Here is a 21604-nt window from a genome sequence, read left to right on the forward strand (position 1 = left end):
ATGTGTGTATACGGCAACCACGCACGCAGGCACACGCAACAGACACCAGTCTCAGCCCCGGAGATGAGTACAGTGCAGAAGTAGTTATTTAGGGCAGGGCACTCACCCTCAGCCTTAACCCACCACTGTCTGTTACTGCCACTGTCTGCCCCCTGGCACATAACTAGTACACAGCTACCGCTATGTCGGGATGAGAGAAGGAACAGAGGAGGAATGGGGGAGGGAAATGGGAGATTTAAAATGAAAGAATACAAGAGAAAGAAAATAACAGAGAGAATGAGGGAAAGGTGAAAACTAACAGCCAGCAGGCCAGAAGTCTTGGGACACCTTCATGGGCATGGCCATTCATTCAATAGAGCTAGGGATTCACCATCAGTAACACACCACTATCCAATGATACCCTGGTCCGTCTTCTCTCTATTACACCACCAAGAGCTCTCTCCTCCCCACCCGTCTTCTGCCAGCTGGTCCTTGAGCACAGGCATTTAAAAACCTGCCTAAACTCCTCTACCTCCCTGTGTCCTCAGGGTACGGCCCTGCTCCACATGAAACTGATAGGGGATGAGCAAGACACGCATCTGATGGGCTTACCTGCAGACAGAGAGATGAGGGGAGCAGGTGCTAGCCCTCCATAGCTCTCTGTCTGGCCTCTGCCCTGTGGGCTATGTGGTGAGGGCTGAAAGTGTGTTTATGTTTTGGGGGGAGGGGAGGTTGGGGGTTGAGAGGTAGTTACAGGCCACTTAGTTAAATGTCAGTTAACACCTGACTTTCACTACATAGAACATCTGTTTGGAACTGGAAACAGCAGGTGACCCTTTACACAAAAAAATGATGTGCACACACACTAACCCTCCCTAGAGACAACAGTGCTGCACGACAGAAAGCCAGAGTTTAAATTCAGTGCCATCCTCGGCCCAAACCCAGAGCCAAAACCACGGCAACTCATCGCCATGACAACTATACAACCCCCCTAACCTACCACCCACTCCCCCTCAATCAATACACCCCCACCACCTGTGCAACTGAGCCGAACTTAGTCGGAACTGCAAGGCTTTTGTGGAGAGAGCAAGGAGGTCTTTGTGAATTCAGTTCAATACCTCAGCAGCACCCTTCTGAAGGGAGTCCCAGTTCTGTATACAAGCTGGCTGGCTGGCAGAGAGGAGAGGAGAGAGAGGCAGTTCTGTATACAAGCTGGCTGGCTGGCAGAGAGGAGAGGAGAGAGGCAGTTCTGTATACAAGCTGGCTGGCTGGCAGAGAGGAGAGAGACAGAGGCAAGAGAGAAAGGTGAGAGGAGAGAGAGGCAGTGCTGGCGTGTAGAACACCTTGCTAATGAGTCTCAGTTAAGAGCACAGAGTTGGTACAGACAAAGGAGAGAAGCGAGGAGGAGGAGGAAGGGCGAGAGAGGCTGCCCTTCTCCTGCCAACATGCCCACGGCTGCATCCACAACTACCGCCTACGATGAGACGAGGCTTTCACTATCCGCCTCCACTTCCACTGTAGCAAACATGTTGGTTGTCTATATCTGTGTGCTACTCTGTGTATTCAAATCATTTAAATGTGCATCTGTAGGTCCTATCTGTATAAGTGTTTGTGTGGGAGAGAGTGTATGTGTGTGTGTGTCTGTGTTTGAGAGAGAGCAAGTCAATCTCTCCAAACAAGCATGTGTGTACAGTCAGTGCATGCGAGAGAGTGTCAATATTCAACTCTGTGAATCTGCATCAGAGTGTGTGGGAGTATATATGTGTTAGATAGACTATGAGGATGTATCTTTGTGTGTATATGTGCGTTTGAAGCACCCGTTCTCTCGGGTGTTTAGAGAGTCTGCCCAGCTACAGGAGGAAGTGCTCTGGTACTCTGCTCAAATCACAGGCATTGGTTCTAGTCAGGTGACCTGGGCAGACCTCAAGTATTGCGAATCAGATGAAAACAAACTTAATGAGGCCCACAGTCATTCAGTCAGTCAGTCAAACCGTTCAGTCAGCCAGTCAGTGCAACCAGCTGCCTGGCCCTGACTGTGGAGGAGAAGGGTCTGAAAGGGAAGAGGCTGTCCCCAATAAAGAAAAACAGCCATTACAAGAATCAGGGACAGATGGAGATCACATGGAAGTATGTTAAAGTGTGTGTGTGTGTGTGTGTGTGTGTGTGTGTGTGTGTGTGTGTGTGTAGGGAGGGAGGGAGGGTAATGTGAAGGACAACTTCTAAATAAAATATAAATTAAACTTTGTATTTACAAATAAACTGATAAACTGATCCATTTTAAGTTCAACAAAATAGAAGACAATAGGGGCATGGTCAGAAATGTGTTTCCAGGAGATACAACTTTTATGCAATCCATCACGATTCTCTTTCAGGTAAATACAAAATGCCAATAAAACAAACCAAAGCACTTGTGGGGTGAAACACTACAGCATTGTTTCCCGTATGATTTTTTTCAGCAGTGGTGTCAAGGATTGTATTGTTACTAGCGTTAGCGCAATGACATGCTAGCGGTTCCCATTTATTTGTAGTCATTGAGCCAAATAACTATCAATTTAAAAGAATGTCTCGGCAGAAATAAATATATATATTTTATAACTACATAATGTTTTTTTGCTGCGGTGGCAACAATTTAGCAGCAGTGGACAACCACTGCTACATTAATATAGGGGAAACACTGCTAAATTAATATAGGGGAAACACTGCTACATTAATATAGGGGAAACACTGCTACATTAATATAGGGGAAACACTGCTAAATTAATATAGGGGAAACACTGCTACATTAATATAGGGCAACCACTGCTACATTAATATAGGGCAACCACTGCTACATTAATATAGGGCAACCACTGCTACATTCATATAGGGGAAACACTGCTACATTAATATAGGGCAACCACTGCTAAATTAATATAGGGGAAACACTGATAAATTAATATAGGGGAAACACTGCTAAATTAATATAGGGGAAACACTGCTAAATTAATATAGGGGAAACACTGCTACATTAATATAGGGGAAACACTGCTACATTAATATAGGGCAAACACTGCTACATTAATATAGGGGAAACACTGCTACATTAATATAGGGGAAACACTGCTAAATCAATATAGGGGAAACACTGATAAATTAATATAGGGGAAACACTGCTAAATTAATATAGGGGAAACACTGCTAAATTAATATAGGGGAAACACTGATACATTAATATAGGGGAAACACTGATACATTAATATAGGGGAAACACTGATACATTAATATAGGGGAAACACTTCTAAATTAATATAGGGGAAACACTGCTAAATTAATATAGGGGAAACACTGCTACATTAATATAGGGGAAACACTGCTACATTGATATAGGGGAAACACTGCTACATTAATATAGGGGAAACACTCCTACATTAATATAGGGGAAACACTGCTACATTAATATAGGGGAAACCCTGCTACATTAATATAGGGGAAACACTGCTACATTAATATAGGGGAAACACTGCTACATTAATATAGGGGAAACACTGCTACATTAATATAGGGGAAACACTGATACATTGATATAGGGGAAACACTGCTACATTAATATAGGGGAAACACTGCTACATTAATATAGGGGAAACACTGCAACATTAATATAGGGGAAACACTGCAACATTAATATAGGGGAAACTCTACTACATTAATAAAGGGGAAACTCTGATACATTAATATAGGGCAACCACTGCTACATTAATATAGGGCAACCACTGCTACATTAATATAGGGCAACCACTGCTAAATTAATATAGGGCAACCACTGCTACATTAATATAGGGAAACAACTGCTAAATTAATATAGGGCAAACACTGCTAAATTAATATAGGGCAACCACTGCTAAATTAATATAGGGCAACCACTGCTACATTAATATAGGGCAACCACTGCTACATTAATATAGGGAAACAACTGCTAAATTAATATAGGGCAAACACTGCTAAATTAATATAGGGCAAACACTGCTAAATTAATATAGGGCAACCACTGCTACATTAATATAGGGAAAAACTGCTACATTAATATAGGGGAAACACTGATAAATTAATATAGGGCAACCACTGCTAAATTAATATAGGGGAAACACTGCTAAATTATAAGATAGGGGAAACACTGATACATTAATATAGGGGAAACACTGCTAAATTATAATATAGGGGAATCACTGCTACGTTAATATAGGGGAATCACTGCTACAGGGAATACAGCCTTATTCACAACACAATCTGAATACTGAGAGGGGTATATAGTCCAATGGACACCTGTTGTTATTCGTCTTCTTTTTTTATTCAAGTTCTGCTACATTCATTCATATCTCCCTAAATCCTTGTGCCCACACAGACCAGATAGACTGCATCAGCCTCTAACCCCCCTCCTTATATCCCCTATACCCAGTCCAGATGGCAAATCGCCACCCATACAGTAGAATGCTAAACCCTAAAACCTCAGACAATCCACAACTGTCATTAACCCCACACAAGAAAATGAGTTACACTTCCAAGAGCTAGTACCTGAGGATATATATCCAAGACCTAGTACCTGAGGATATACAGTGCCTTGCGAAAATATTCGGCCCCCTTGAACTTTAAGACCTTTTGCCACATTTCAGGCTTCAAACATAAAGATATCAAACTGTATTTTTTGTGAAGAATCAACAACAAGTGGAACACAATCATGAAGTGGAACGACATTTATTGGATATTTCAAACTTTTTTAACAAATCAATAACGGAAAAATTGGGCGTGCAAAATTATTCAGCCCCCTTAAGTTAATACTATGTAGCGCCACCTTTTGCTGCGATTACAGCTGTAAGTCGCTTGGGGTATGTCTCTATCAGTTTTGCACATCAAGAGACTGACATTTTTTCCCATTCCTCCTTGCAAAACAGCTCGAGCTCAGTGAGGTTGGATGGAGAGCATTTGTGAACAGCTGTTTTCAGTTCTTTCCACAGATTCTCGATTGGATTCAGGTCTGGACTTTGACTTGGCCATTCTAACACCTGGATATGTTTATTTTTGAACCATTCCATTGTAGATTTTGCTTTATGTTTTGGATCATTGTCTTGTTGGAAGACAAATCTCTGTCCCAGTCTCAGGTCTTTTGCAGACTCCATCAGGTTTTCTTCCAGAATGGTCCTGTATTTGGCTCCATCCATCTTCCCATCAATTTTAACCATCTTCCCTGTCCCTGCTGAAGAAAAGCAGGCCCAAACCATGATGCTGCCACCACCATGTTTGACAGTAGGGATGGTGTGTTCAGCTGTGTTGCTTTTACGCCAAACATAACGTTTTGCATCGTTGCCAAAAAGTTCAATTTTGGTTTCATCTGACCAGAGCACCTTCTTCCACGTGTTTGGTGTGTCTCCCAGGTGGCTTGTGGCAAACTTTAAACGACACTTTTTATGGATATCTTTAAGAAATGGCTTTCTTCTTGCCACTCTTCCATAAAGGCCAGATTTGTGCAATATACGACTGATTGTTGTCCTATGGACAGAGTCTCCCACCTCAGCTGTAGATCTCTGCATTTCATCCAGAGTGATCATGGGCCTCTTGGCTGCATCTCTGATCAGTCTTCTCCTTGTATGAGCTGAAAGTTTAGAGGGACGGCCAGGTCTTGGTAGATTTGCAGTGGTCTGATACTCCTTCCATTTCAATATTATCGCTTGCACAGTGCTCCTTGGGATGTTTAAAGCTTGGGAAATCTTTTTGTATCCAAATCCGGCTTTAAACTTCTTCACAACAGTATCTCGGACCTGCCTGGTGTGTTCCTTGTTCTTCATGATGCTCTCTGCGCTTTTAACGGACCTCTGAGACTATCACAGTGCAGGTGCATTTATACGGAGACTTGATTACACACAGGTGGATTGTATTTATCATCATTAGTCATTTAGGTCAACATTGGATCATTCAGAGATCCTCACTGAACTTCTGGAGAGAGTTTGCTGCACTGAAAGTAAAGGGGCTGAATAATTTTGCACGCCCAATTTTTCAGTTTTTGATTTGTTAAAAAAGTTTGAAATATCCAATAAATGTCGTTCCACTTCATGATTGTGTCCCACTTGTTGTTGATTCTTCACAAAAAAATACAGTTTTATATCTTTATGTTTGAAGCCTGAAATGTGGCAAAAGGTTGCAAAGTTCAAGGGGGGCGAATACTTTCGCAAGGCACTGTATATCCAAGACCTAGTACCTGAGGATGCATATCCAAGAGCTAGTACCTGAGGATATATATCCAAGACCTAGTACCTGAGGATACATATCCAAGAGCTAGTACCTGAGGATATATATCCAAGACCTAGTACCTGAGGATGCATGTCCAAGAGCTAGAACCTGAGGATATATATCAATGTCACGACTTCCGCCGAAGTCGGCTCCTCTCCTTGTTCAGGCGGCGTTCGGCGGTCGACGTCACCGGCTTTCTAGCCATCGCCGCTCCATTTCATGTATCCATTTGTTTTGTCTTGTTCCCTGCACACCTGGTTTTCATTCCCCAATCAATCTACATGTATTTATTCCGCTGTTCCCCATCATGTCTTTGTGTAAGATTGTTTGTGTTAAGTGTGTATTGTTGACGCGCCCGACTGGCTTGTTTTTACGTGTTCTTTTTTTACGAAGATGTTTATTTTTAAACATAATTATTGTGACTGTTTTGCGCTTTTGCCTAAATAAAGTGTGCGCCTGTTCACAAATCTCTGCTCTCCTGCACCTGACTTCGCTACCAGTACACACACATATTTTTTAATTTTTTTATTTATCCGTTAACTTACCAGGTAAGTTGACTAAGAACACGTTCTTATTTGCAGCAACGACCTGGGGAATAGTTACAGGGGAGAGGAGGGGGATAAATGGGCCAATTGTAAACTGTGGATTATTAGGTGACCGTGATGGTTTGAGGGCCAGACTGGGAATTTAGCCAGGACACCGGGGTTAACACCCCTACTTTTACGATAAGTGCCATGGGATCTTTAATGACCTCAGAGAGTCAGGACACCCGTTTAACATCCCATCTGAAAGACAGCACCCTACACAGGGCAGTGTCACCAATCACTGCCCTGGGGATTTGGGATATTTTTTTAGACCAGAGGAAAGAGTTCCTCCTACTGGCCCTCCAACACCACTTCCAGCAGCATCTGGTCTCCCATCCAGGAACTGACCAGGACCAACCCTGCTTAGCTTCAGAAGCAAGCCAGCAGTTGTATGCAGGGTGGTATGCTGACAATCTTGGCTCTGACAATCCAAGAGTTAGATCCTGAGGATATATATCCAAGAGCTAGTGAATTACATGCAGTCAGCAGCCACAGGACAATGTCTCTCATCCTAAAAGTGCTAGTATCACCATTCATCGGACAGTGATTGATTGACAACACTAATGGACCGAATACATAGGCCAGGCATACTATCTCCTTGTGTCTAAACCCATCTCAGCTGCCCGGCCCGGGCCCAAACATTATACATCGGGTTAGGGCAGAGTAAGGTTTATTTTTTTCTTCATTAACTAGGGTACGGGCAGGGCTCGGGTATCACTAAATTGATCATTAACATTTTGAAGTTGAGCCATTCACTTGTGCTCTGCTGCACTGTACAGTCATATCTGACTAAGATCATAAAATGTTGTTAGAAGTGCTTTGACCTTGTCAAATATAAGACAGGAGAGGTTATTTCACAGAAAATAATAATGTTCCTTGAGTTTGGTCAGAGTGACGAAAATGAGCTAACAGCTAACTGCTCTCTAATGTCTCACCATTAAGCAGGGCAGCCGAGAAGCCCAAGTGGAGCCGTTGCTATGTCGCCATGAGCAGAGTGCATGCAGAGTGAAGGAGAGACAGATAGAAGCAGCTAATGGATTTACTAACAAGGAAGTTATTTTGGGTTTCGGGCAGGGTTAGGGCCTTCAATTTGGCAGAAGCAATCGGGCCTGGGTAGGGTAGGACCTGAACATCACGGACATGGCTAGGGCTCAGGCTTAAAATTCATGCCCGAGCTGGGCTCTAAGGCAGAGGGTAGCCCTGTGGGATTTCTCCAGAGCTTCTGTCTTTCTGCTACACATGGAGCTGATAGCAGCCGGCCGGCCACGGCGGCCATTTTGGTGTGGGACAGAAGCCTTATCAGTCAGGAGGAGGTCAGACATAGATACAGTGCCTTGCGAAAGTATTCGGCCCCCTTGAACTTTGCGACCTTTTGCCACATTTCAGGCTTCAAACATAAAGATATAAAACTGTATTTTTTTGTGAAGAATCAACAAGTGGGACACAATCATGAAGTGGAACGACATTTATTGGATATTTCAAACTTTTTTAACAAATCAAAAACTGAAAAATTGGGCGTGCAAAATGATTCAGCCCCCTTAAGTTAATACTTTGTAGCGCCACCTTTTGCTGCGATTACAGCTGTAAGTCGCTTGGGGTATGTCTCTATCAGTTTTGCACATCGAGAGACTGAATTTTTTTCCCATTCCTCCTTGCAAAACAGCTCGAGCTCAGTGAGGTTGGATGGAGAGCATTTGTGAACAGCAGTTTTCAGTTCTTTCCACAGATTCTCGATTGGATTCAGGTCTGGACTTTGACTCGGCCATTCTAACACCTGGATATGTTTATTTTTGAACCATTCCATTGTAGATGTTGCTTTATGTTTTGGATCATTGTCTTGTTGGAAGACAAATCTCCGTCCCAGTCTAAGGTCTTTTGCAGACTCTATCAGGTTTTCTTCCAGCACGGTCCTGTATTTGGCTCCATCCATCTTCCCATCAATTTTAACCATCTTCCCTGTCCCTGCTGAAGAAAAGCAGGCCCAAACCATGATGCTGCCACCACCATGTTTGACAGTGGGGATGGTGTGTTCAGCTGTGTTGCTTTTACGCTAAACATAACGTTTTGCATCGTTGCCAAAAAGTTCAATTTTGGTTTCATCTGACCAGAGCACCTTCTTCCACATGTTTGATGTGTCTCCCAGGTGGCTTGTGGCAAACTTTAAACGACACTTTTTATGGATATCTTTAAGAAATGGCTTTCTTCTTGCCACTCTTCCATAAAGGCCAGATTTGTGCAATATACGACTGATTGTTGTCCTATGGACAGAGTCTCCCACCTCAGCTGTAGATCTCTGCAGTTCATCCAGAGTGATCATGGGCCTCTTGGCTGCATCTCTGATCAGTCTTCTCCTTGTATGAGCTGAAAGTTTAGAGGGACGGCCAGGTCTTGGTAGATTTGCAGTGGTCTGATACTCCTTCCATTTCAATATTATCGCTTGCACAGTGCTCCTTGGGATGTTTAAAGCTTGGGAAATCTTTTTGTATCCAAATCCGGCTTTAAACTTCTTCACAACAGTATCTCGGACCTGCCTGGTGTGTTCCTTGTTCTTCATGATGCTCTCTGCGCTTTTAACGGACCTCTGAGACTATCACAGTGCAGGTGCATTTATACGGAGACTTGATTACACACAGGTGGATTGTATTTATCATCATTAGTCATTTAGGTCAACATTGGATCATTCAGAGATCCTCACTGAACTTCTGGAGAGAGTTTGCTGCACTGAAAGTAAAGGGGCTGAATAATTTTGCACGCCCAATTTTTCAGTTTTTGATTTGTTAAAAAAGTTTGAAATATCCAATAAATGTCGTTCCACTTCATGATTGTGTCCCACTTGTTGTTGATTCTTCACAAAAAAATACAGTTTTATATCTTTATGTTTGAAGCCTGAAATGTGGCAAAAGGTCGCAAAGTTCAAGGGGGCCGAATACTTTCGCAAGGCACTGTAGCAGAATGAAGGAGGAGTTGTCTGTGAGGCCAAGGCTCTCTGGGTCTAACAGACCACTCTATTAAGAATCAATCTAGCCTGGTCTCAGAGAGAAGGAAAGAGATAGAGGGTGGAAGAAAGAGAGATGGAGAGACATCTGACTTAGCTAAAGCCTACCACCCCACACAGACATGAGTGGTGTGTCACACGGGAGGCCTATCAGGACACATCGAACACACATGACATGATGAACTGACAGTGACATGGGTTCCCTTGGACGTATGTGCGTGCCTGTTTAGACCTATGACTCAAAGCATACTTAGCCATCCACTGGTCTCCTTCCTATGGACTCCTGCAGGCTTCATGTCTAGCTAATCCTCTCTAGGATAGAGCTGCAGCCACATTTTTAAAGACACAATGTTAATTATGTGAAGAAACTATCCAGTGAACTGTCCACACAGAGGAAATGGCGTTTTCACAGAAACGCACTCGAAAAGATCAGTACTGTTACTGTCTCTGTGAGCTAGAACAGCACTCTATCTACCTCATTTTGAGAATGTATTATTCCATTGCGCACTCTATTACAGAGCATTAACATACTAAGTGCTTTGTGTAACAATCCGTCTCCTCACCCACAGAGAACAGGGGACATAAAGATGCTTATGGTTTGGAAATGAATTACATTGAAGGCGATCAGGACAAACAAGCAGCTAGTGCTTGAGATAATTGTCTTTTGTTGGAGGCACGCGAGCGAACATCAATGCTTGGCCCTTATTGATCGCATCGCAACTCGCCTCACTGCATCTTCATAATCCTATCATGACCTTTATATGGGGGAGTGGGTGGGCATGGTGCATGGAGGGGCGAGGGGAGGGGTCACTAGCTAGTAAGCCAGGAGATCTAGCTGGGTAGATGGAAGGACCAAAGCCATCTTAATAATCAGGGGGACAAGTTAAAAGAGAGAGGGGTAAAAGGACAAGATGGGGGTAAAATCTAAATAAGGGGGTAAAAGGCCCACAAGCTGCTCATTAGATGTGGCTATGAATGGCGAGATAATGGGCCGGCCAGCCAGCCAGGCAGCTGACCTGAGGGCAGTCAATGCTGGGCCAAAGGCCAGGCCACAGTCTATAAAATGAAACTAGAATGCAAGTGTGTGTTATGGACTGAAAGCCTGCTCCTTACCAAGTAGCTCTCCAGAACCTTGTCTATTCTCTTCCGCATCTTCTGTCTGTCTCCATTTATTTATCTCCCTCTTTCTCGGCATGTGGCGTCACCTGCTGTGGGATTACTGCAGCCATGATGCACACCATCCCTTCCCCCATCTTCCTCACTGAGTCATGTAACCTGGGCTGTGAAGTAGGCTAGATTTGCTCAGTGACCAAAAACCAACGACCTTCCACTCAACCTCTCCCATTTAACCTCATTGTTCCTCTCTCTCTCCATTCCTGTTCTCCCGTATTTACTTTCTGTTTCACTTTGTCTTCCCCCTTTCCTCCCTTCTCTACCCCTGTACCCTTTCTACATTCTCATGGACACTGCCCAGGCCTTGCATTCCACAGTGAGGGATGGTCCACTACTGCCAGAGCAGAGGGAGAGAAGAGAGGTGGACCACTGTGTGTTTACAGCTTTTTCCACCTTTCACAGCAGGCTGTCAGGGGGCTAGGCAGTAGGCAGAACCTCTGTGCTTGGGTGGGCAGGCTCTGGTACGGAAAGGAGTACAGCAGTCCCTCTATTAAACTCTTGTTTAGTGCGAGTCGAGCCAGTGGTTCAGTATGCAGTAGCAGTGACTTCATCTGGATAGAAAGCCGGTATGTTCATGAAGGACCTACACCTGAGCAGGTAATAGAGGGGAAACTATGAACACAAACAGTGAGTGAATTAGGTTGTAGCTAACAACATGGACTGGTGAGCACTAGATTACTGTGAGAAGGGGCAAGCCAGTGTTTAATTGACACTTTAGCTCACTGTTTTTTTAAAGGCACGACCAGGGATGATGGTTTGAATCAGCAGAGGGTGGAAATTAAAATCAGGTTAAAATCAGGCCTTCCTTCTTGCCAGGTTTATAGTACCTTTAGCCTTAGACTGCTTTAAGGGAGTGCAGGCGCCCACTACAAACTACATGGACAAGAGTCTGTAGTTGGTACTGCACTGTATCACACCTCCCACCACAGACCATTAACCCTGTTCCTCCAGTTCCTAGTCCTGGCTCACTCTCTCCCTCATCAACCTTATCTATCATCTCTTGTAGACCTTTTGGAGATGGAGGAGGAGGTGGAGGGTCAGAGGAGGGTGAGATCTCTAAAACTGACAGCTTCTGCGGAGCCAAGCCAACATCCCCCTGGCCCATCTGTAAAGTGATCCAACGCTGTCTCTGCCAGTATTTCCTCTGTGATGTACAGCACTGCTGCCCGACCCCAACAAAAGCCCTTGGTCCCGAGGAGAGAAGGCGGAGAAAAAAAGCAGCCACAGTTCAATTAGAAAGATCAGCCAATTACTCCTAAGTGCTTCAAATGAATGAAAAAGATGGAGACTGACACAGAACCTTCCTTCCACAATGATCCAAAAATGTGAACTGGAGTTTTCCATTGTAAACGTAATGATAGCTATCGGATATGATCTTGAGGTGCAGCCATACACGGATGTGTTATGCGTAGGTGTGGGTGAGGCATATATGTATGTGCATAGTAAATTCAAGAATCTCTGACGATGCATACAATAATCTACACAAAAATTGGACTCATTTGATGTCTTTCTCTGTGTCCAAAATCAAAACTCAGAATGACAATGAATCAAACAGTGTGGAGAACTACCTTGTGGTATACACTGTGGCGTGCCAAGCCACCTACTTCTCATCATTACATGGATGACTTCCACCATTTTTCTACTTCCTCACATCTGACTAACATCCAACATCCTCTACAGCAAAGATGACAATGACTAAGTTCCTTAAAAATAACCATGTCAGACTAACTAGAATTAACTGAACTGTTGACCAATAATGGATTATAACGGAGACATTCAAATGCTGCCAACCCATTATAGTTGTAGAATGGACTAGACCAGCCTTTAAAGTATGGGTCACGACCCAAACCTTTTAAATGGTGGGTCGCGGTAAATTTATTATTATTTCATGAATTACTTTAATTGATTTTGGCCAAGTGCAACTACATTCTCTGTTCAGTGCGCTCTCTGCTTAGCAGCGGTGTCTCGGCTCAGTTTGGCAGCGGTGTCTCGGCTCAGTTTGGCAGCGGTGTCTCGGCTCAGTTTGGCAGCGGTGTCTCGGCTCAGTTTGGCAGCGGTGTCTCGGCTCAGTTTGGCAGCGGTGTCTCGGCTCAGTTTGGCAGCGGTGTCTCGGTTCAGTTTGGCAGCGGTGTCTCGGCTCAGTTTGGCAGCGGTGTCTCGGCTCAGTTTGGCAGCGGTGTCTCGGCTCAGTTTGGCAGCGGTGTCTCGGCTCAGTTTGGCAGCGGTGTCTCGGCTCAGTTTGGCAGCGGTGTCTCGGCTCAGTTTGGCAGCGGTGTCTCGGCTCAGTTTGGCAGAGGTGTCTCGGTTCAGTTTGGCAGCGGTGTCTCGGTTCAGTTTGGCAGCGGTGTCTCGGCTCAGTTTGGCAGCGGTGTCTCGGTTCAGTTTGGCAGCGGTGTCTCGGCTCAGTTTGACAGCGGTGTCTCGGCTCAGTTTGACAGCGGTGTCTCGGCTCAGTTTGACAGCGGTGTCTCGGCTCAGTTTGACAGCGGTGTCTCGGCTCAGTTTGGCAGCTGCGCGAGTGGGTGGAAGATGCCCGTGTGCTTCACGATTTACCAGATCTTTTTTTGGGCAGTTTTCTTGAAGATCACTCTGCGACCCACACACTGTAGTGCTGTTGTTCAGCAGCAGATGAAGTGCTTTCAGCCACTGGCTTGTCATTCCCACTCGCCATCATCGAATTGACACAAACTAGCCAGTTCTGACTGAGCTCAATTGTCATGGAACGCAAATACAGCAATGAGTTTCTCTCTCTTGGTTTAATACAAACTTTGATAAATAACAAGGAGCGCCAACAATGTGTTTTGTGCAGGGAAGTGAGTCTCTCAAAACGAAACAAATTAAAAACGACAGGTCTTGACCAAACATCCACAGTATGATGGTAAACCCAGGGAGTTCTTTCAGAACAGGGCAGAATGCTTCAGGAAACAGTGCTTCTACAGTGGAAAAGTAAGTCAGCTAGCAAGGCATTTTTGTCATTTTATAACAGGTGATGACAAGCAGAAATAAGGGAGTGTACTATCTCTCATAGTAGTCAATGTGAGTTTCTCTTTCAAACAATCCCCTTGTACACAGCTAATCGCTAGCTAGCTAATGTTAGCCAAAGCAAGCTATCTAGCTACTGATAGTGCTACCCTAAGTAACAACACAGATGAAGATGAAAAAAATAAAAACTGTTGCTGTTAAAATACAAGTAATCATTTTTATTCTGAACTGGAATACATTGATTGACGCAAGCTGCTTTTTGAGGCAAACACACTCACACACTCTGGGTTGCTCATCTACAGCAGGTTGCGGTCTCCTGCCTGGCTGAGAAAACAGTAGATGTTCTGATCCAGTTTGATGCAACTCTGGCATACTTAAGAAACAAGTAAAGTAACAGACTCAATGCTGAACATGACCTCAGGGTTACACTGTCAAAAACTGAGCCCAGAATAGACCTGCTTGTTGAAAACTTCCACCAGTCACACACCTCTCATTAGGACTGTGTGTTTTCTGGTCTAATCGGTGTGATCAATCAGTTTAGTCCAGTTCAGAATTAAAATGATTTATTGTATTTTAACAGCAACAGTTCCAACCTAGACAGCTATGTAAGAGTGTGTTTAATAGGGAAAGAAACATGAGTAGCTATTTATATGGGTTTTTCATTTAATTGTTATGTTGCATTTGTTAATGGGCATAAGGGCAATGAAATGTACCGATATTCCGTATAGTTGCGTGTTTTGTAAGCTTGGATCCCAGGAAAACTGAGAATTTCCGATGGGTCCCATGCTGAAAACGTTTAAGAACCCAGGGGTTCACACGAGGGAATGCCAGATTTCCTTGCTGACTGACTGTTGGCAGTGTGGGTAGGATGTTTTTAGGACCAGATAGTGTGAGACATGCATGCTGTTTTTCCATTACAACTCCTGCAGGGACTTACCCTCAAAACAAAAGCACCTTTGATTAAGGGATGTCTCTTTCTCTCCCTCTCCCTCTTACCATCTGAACAGCTGCAGTCCACACAGCTACAAAGGCACACAGCTGCCATTGGCTAGTCTGAGTATGATGGCCAATGTGAATCGAATATACACATGCAGATCCTAACACAAACACACAACCATAGATCAAAACATGTGCAAACTCCAAACACACACACCTAGCCACTAAATGAATGTGGTTCATGGAAGAAAAGCTTGGTTTATTCCTGCCAAACTTGCAGCATGTGAAATGATTCACTAAGACTTAAGGAAGTTAAACTCCAAAAGTCAAGGCCAATTTGTGTTACAGAGCATTTCTAAACGGCCTGGCTCCCAGTTAATGACATGGTCTCACTACTGCCATGCCCGCCATGCGCTAGAGCAAAATTACGCTTTTTAAACCCCCAAAGCATATAGACTTATTCTTCATGCTGTGTTGTTTCCAGAGACACAAGCCAATACCAGTGGAACTCAGAACAGTCTATGGCCTCTACTAGCTCACCAAGACGTGCATAAGCAGTCTTCAAAGTGTGCATTGCATAGTAGTAAAACACACACACAGGAATGATTAGGCTTTATCCATCGGCAGCCTTAAGGGCCTTCACGATATTGGCAGACAAGTCAACATGATTTGACTTCTCTCCACTCTGCTATATATAGTAAACACATATATAGCCTATGCATCCTCAAATGCAAATTGTTTGTGCCACTCCCCAGAGCTAACATGCTGACCAGACCACCATCGCGCTAATTTTGATTTTGTTCACCCACACCAGACACGATCAGGACACGCAGTTTGAAATATCAAAACAAACTCTGAGCCAACTATATTAATTTGGGGACAGGTCGAAAAGCATTAAACATTTCCTTGGGTCCTTGGTGTCAACATCACCAACAAACTAACATGGTCCAAGCACACCAAGACAGTCTTGAAGAGGGCACGACAAACCCTGTTCCCCCCTGAGGAGACTGAAAAGATTTGGCATGGGTCCTCAGATCCTCAAAAGGTTCTACCACTGCACCATCGAGAGCACTGGTTGCATCACTGTCTTGTATGGCAACTGCTCGGCCTCCGACCGCAAGGCACTACAGAGGATAGTGCGAAAGGGTCCAGTACATCAATGCGGCCAAGCTTCCTGCAATCCAGGACCTCTACACCAGGCGGTGGCAGGGGAAGGCCTAAAAAATTGTCAAAGACTCCAGCCACCATAGTCATAGACTGTTCTCTCTGCTACTGCACAGCAAGCGGTACATGAGAGCCAAGTCTAGGTCCAAGAGACTTCTAAACAGCTTCTACCCCCAAGCCATAAGTCTCCTGAACCCCTAATCAAATGGCTACCCAGACTATTGTCCCTAAAAGGAAGACTTCCTGTCAGCACACACCCAAATGCAAAGTGGATGGTTTTAGACAGAAGGGTCATTCCATATGATTTCAATCACCTTCTGATTTCACCCCTTTTGATTTGAATGAAGCCTTCCATACATGGTTGCCCATGGTAGAAGTGGTCAGAAAGTGACTTTTTGGACCTGAATGACAAAACATTCATGAGATAGAGGTGCTCAAAGTTGACCCATTTGGCATATCCCACCCTTCATCACTAAAAAAGATAATCACTTCAGCTTGCTATCATTTTAAAGCTTATAAACAGGGTTGTCAAACTGCTTCATGATTTCGTTGAGAAAAAAAGTGTTCATTTTGTTTTACAAAATTTAAGCTTTAAAGTTAATTATCTAAATACGAGTCATCTCCCCTAAAAAAAAAATATGTTCAAATATGTTGTAGCTTCAACCCTATTTACATCATCTGGGGTGTTTGTTGTGCCTGCACACGCTTGAAAGAAAAGGTGGTGGCCAAACATGTATGAAAGGTTTCATTCAAATCAAAAGGGGTGCAGTCAGAAAGTGATTGAAATCATTTGGAATGACCCAGAATCAAGATAATGACACACTACAGAAAACTCATGGTTGCATCTTGATGTTGACCATCTTGATGTCAACCTTCTGAGGAAGGAGCGGTCTGTATCTCCACTCTCAATGTCTTCTGGTATGATTATTACATGTTTTTATCATACCCTGCTGCTGAACAGCTATGTAGGGCTAATGGAGGTCTGCTTTGATCACTGTGTGTGAATAACAAACCCCACCAAGGGACCAGGGGATATTGACTCAGTCCTTTACTAGGCCCCTGACTGTGATCTGCAATGAATCAGACCTGGTCAGCCCAGTCATGGTATACAGTAGGGTATAGTGTAAATTATTGTGAATCCATATGTTTGTTGGAGTGTTTCCATCAATTCATGAATAAAAAAAACACTATTTATTTTATTGAACCTTTATTTAACTAGACAAGTCAGTTAAGAATGGGGGTGCCACAGGGTTAAATTATTGGACCGACTCTCTTCTCTGTATACATCAAAGATGTCGCTCTTGCTGCTGGTGAGTCTCTGATCCACCTCTACGCAGACGACACCATTCTGTATACTTCTGGCCCTTCTTTGGACACTGTTAACAACCCTCCAGGCGAGCTTCATTGCCATACAACTCTCCTTCCGTGGCCTCCAATTGCTCTTAAATACAAGTAAAACTAAATGCATGCTCTTCAACCGATCGCTGCCTGCACCTGCCCGCCTGTCCAACATCACTACTCTGGATGGCTCTGACTTAGAATATGTGGACAACTACAAATACCTAGGTGTCTGGTTAGACTGTAAACTCTCCTTCCAGACTCACATAAAACATCTCCAATCCAAAGTTAAATCTAAAAATGGCTTCATATTTCGCAACAAAGCCTCCTTCACTCATGCTGCCAAACATACCCTTGTAAAACTGACCATCCAACCGATCCTCGACTTCGGCGATGTCATTTACAAAATAGCCTCCAATGCCCTACTCAATAAATTGGATGCAGTCTATCACAGTGCCATCCGTTTTGTCACCAAAGCCCCATATACTACCCACCACTGCGACCTGTACAATCTCGTTGGCTGGCCCTCGCTTCATACTCGTTGCCAAACCCACTGGCTCCAGGTCATCTACAAGACCCTGCTAGGTAAAGTCCCCCCTTATCTCAGCTCGCTGGTCACCATAGCAGCACCCACCTGTAGCACGCGCTCCAGCAGGTATATCTCTCTGGTCACCCCCAAAACCAATTCTTCCTTTGGCCGCCTCCCCTTCCAGTTCTCTGCTGCCAATGACTGGAACAAACTACAAAAATCTCTGAAACTGGAAACGCTTATCTCCCTCACTAGCTTTAAGCACCAGCTGTCAGAGCAGCTCCCAGATTACTGCACCTGTACATAGCCCACCTATAATTTAGCCCAAACAACTACCTCTTTCCCTACTGTATTTATTTTGCTCCTTTGCACCCCATTATTTTTATTTCTACTTTGCACATTCTTCCACTGCCAATCAACCATTCCAGTGTTTTACTTGCTATATTGTATTTACTTCGCCACCATGGCCTTTTTTTGTCTTTATCTTCCTTATCTTACCTCACTTGCTCACATTGTATATATACTTAATTGTCTACTGTATTATTGACTGTATGTTTGTTTTACTCCATGTGTAACTCTGTGTTGTTGTATGTGTCGAACTGCTATGCTTTATCTTGGCCAGGTCGCAATTGTAAGTGAGAACTTGTTCTCAACTTGCCTACCTGGTTAAATAAAGGTGAAATAAAAAAATAACAAATTCTTATTTACAATGACGGCCTACCCCAGCCAAACCCGGCCAACGCTGGGCCAATTGTGCGCCACCCTATGGGACTCCCAATCACGGGCGGTTGTGATATAGCCTGGACAGGGTCTGTAGTATTTGTATTTATTATCAGCTACTCTTCCTGGGGTCCGGCAAAACTAAGGCAGTTATATCATTTTTTTAAATTACAATACATTCATTACAGAACTTACAACACACTAAGTGTGTGCCCTCAGGCCCCTACTCCACTACCACATATCTACAAGGCAAAATACATGTGTGTGTGTGTGTGTGTATAGTGTGTATGTTATCATGTGTTTGTATGCATGTGTCTGTGCCTATGTAGTGACGCCTCTAGCACGGAGATGCAGTGCCTTAGACTGTGCCACTCAGAAGAGGGCTCAATTGCCCAAATGTTCATTTAACAGACTATTTGTTACGGATCAAAAGCATATTTTAAATGCTTTTATATATTTTAAAGTATTTTACATATGTAAATATTAATATAACAAAAATAATATGGTACAATTGATTTGGCTTTGAGTTTGCACTTTTGGGATTATCCCGTTGCATAGACTGCCAGGCAAGCTAAATCAAGTGAGGATCAAATTGGCCATTCAAAAGTTTTTAAGCAATACACTTGAGCAAGGTCTTATAATTTTCCATCGGCAACCATTTGTGACCAATAAATCAGGTGACAACAGGTCTGGACATATTCTCCCAATCTCCCTTCCGTTCTACCAGATAACAGCAGCTTCAAAACAACAGGATGTGATGTAGTCTGCTCTATCCACTCCGGTGAGACGTGATGGCTGTAGCTAGATACTATCGGCACAATTTTACATTTTGTCATATAGCTGACGCGCTTATCCAGAATGACTTACAGTAAGTGGTGAGTGCATATATTCTAATCTTTTTTTCCGTACTGGTCCACCGTGGGAATCGAACCCACAACCCTGTCCATGCTCTACCAACTGGGCTCGGGACAATCGCTTCCACATCGAATCCCATACTTTGCTAATCGACTAAGTGGCATGTCAATAGCTCATCACTGCATTGGATCTGAATACAGTATGCGCAACGGTGCACACCCAGTAGCGCACGGGGAGAAGTCGGTCAGGCGCCTATGATAAGGATCGCCAGACAAATTAGAGCTGGTTTGGCTTGTTAAATCTGATGGGTTGCAGTTAGTTAGTCCTAACACAATAAAACACAAGACAAAATCGTTAAGAAAAGGAAATGCACATGCCTAAATCTTTAGGCTATACCTTACATCTCAGCGCAGTAATAATCCAGTCCGCAACTGGTCCAACCGTCTATAGGCTATTTGCCACTTCTCTCAAACTGGGAGAAAAATACATGTTTGCGCTACAGTTTCCGCCTATTTTCGGTGGTCTCTGACAGCCTACAATAGGCTATATATTGCCTATATGAAATTGGGAAACGCAAACAAACCTTGTATACTTGTCCATACGTGCCATTGCCGACCACTTCCACCAGTTCGAAAATACCAGCTGGGTCCTGAAAATTAAATTAAGAAATGGTTAACATTTATCAAATAACTTTGTGAAAGATGGGTGGTTTTCATAGTATCATGGCCAACGTTACAACCCGTTCAATTATGCAGTAGCGCCAGATTTGCCTCACATGCCAGTGCATTGCCAACAAAGGAAAGATAGAGGAATGTATTATCCTCCTATCCTACCAAGAACAACACATCCCATTTGTAAAACATTTTACGCTGGTTTAGCCCATGGTTGCGTCAATAAATGGATTTGGACAGCAAACAATGTACATCCTCAGAGATAAGATGTATTGCACTCACCCGCAAAGAGGCAAGGTCTATGTCAACTAGACTTTTAGCTGGAGACTCGTTCGCCATTTTTCAATAATACATAGAAATTGCTAAGTCTATTTTATTCCCTTCAAGTTGATTGTGTGTATGCAATGTCGTATCTCATTATTGGAAGTGATCCCTTATTCCTTGTGAATGTAATTTCGATCCAAAACGGGTTGTTCTTTGTACTCCCGTCGTTGTCGAGCCTACGCGGTTACTCCATATTGAGCTACCGCGGCTGGCAGTGCAGAGTGCTGCTTGCTTTCTCTATTATCCCCCTGCCTCCCTCTCTCTTGTTGTCGCTCTCTCACTCACTCCCCTGTAAAGCATCACCAACAGAGGAAGCTGAATCGGTCAGGGCCTGAGTGGCAGTAGAGAGATAGGGGGAGCAGCGGCTCCCTCTCCCCAAAATAAATGAATCCAAACATGCTGAATGTATGTGCCATGCTGATTAGCTCACAATAATGTATTTTTAAGCATTTTTTTTTAGTCTTCATAAAACGACATCCATTTACATTTTAGCAGACGTTTTATCCAGAGCGATTTACAGGCGCAGTTAGGGTTATGTGCCTTGCTCAGGGGCACATTACCAGATTACCAGATTGTTCACCTAGTCGGTTTGGTGATTCAAACCAGCGACCTTTTTTGGTTACTGGCCAAACACACTTAACTGCTAGGCTACCTGCCATCCATGCATATAGCCTGCCTAAAACAGGTATGAACAATAATATAAACACAACATGCAACAACTTCAAAGATTTTACCAAGTTACAGTTCATATAAGGAAATAAATAAATTAGTCCTTAATCTAAAGATTTCACATGACTGGGAATACAGATATGCATTTGTTGGTCACAGATACATTTAAAAAAAGGTAGGGACATGGATCAGAAAACCAGTCAGTATCTGGTGAGACTATCATTTTCCTCATGAGCATGACACATCTCCTTTGCATAGAGTTGATCAGGCTGTTGATTGTGGCCTGTGGAATGTTGTCCCACTCCTCTTGAATGGCTGTGTGAAGTTGCTGTTATTGGCGGGAACTGGACAGGTCGATCCAGAGCATCCCAAATATGCTCAATGGGTGACATGTCTGGTGAGTATGCAGGCCATGGAAGAACTGGGA

General features: G+C 43.7%; 1 protein-coding gene across 15 annotated transcripts in view; it reads right to left on the reverse strand.

Annotated features, from left to right (window-relative positions):
• LOC139401847 (mitogen-activated protein kinase kinase kinase kinase 4) overlaps positions 1 to 20724 on the reverse strand; it is a 98642-nt gene extending 77918 nt beyond the window's left edge. For all 15 annotated transcript variants that reach the window (XM_071145912.1, XM_071145889.1, XM_071145865.1 and 12 more), the window contains exons 1-2: positions 20467 to 20724; positions 20097 to 20162 (exon numbers count right to left, since the gene is read on the reverse strand). In XM_071145912.1, coding sequence (XP_071002013.1) covers positions 20097 to 20162; positions 20467 to 20523 — 123 coding nt within the window. In that variant the 5' untranslated portion in view covers positions 20524 to 20724. The remainder of the gene's footprint in view (positions 1 to 20096; positions 20163 to 20466) is intronic.
• Positions 20725 to 21604: the final 880 nt, after the last annotated feature.

The sequence above is a fragment of the Oncorhynchus clarkii genome, chromosome 3 (genome assembly GCF_045791955.1).
Source record: "Oncorhynchus clarkii lewisi isolate Uvic-CL-2024 chromosome 3, UVic_Ocla_1.0, whole genome shotgun sequence".
NCBI lineage: Eukaryota > Metazoa > Chordata > Actinopteri > Salmoniformes > Salmonidae > Oncorhynchus > Oncorhynchus clarkii.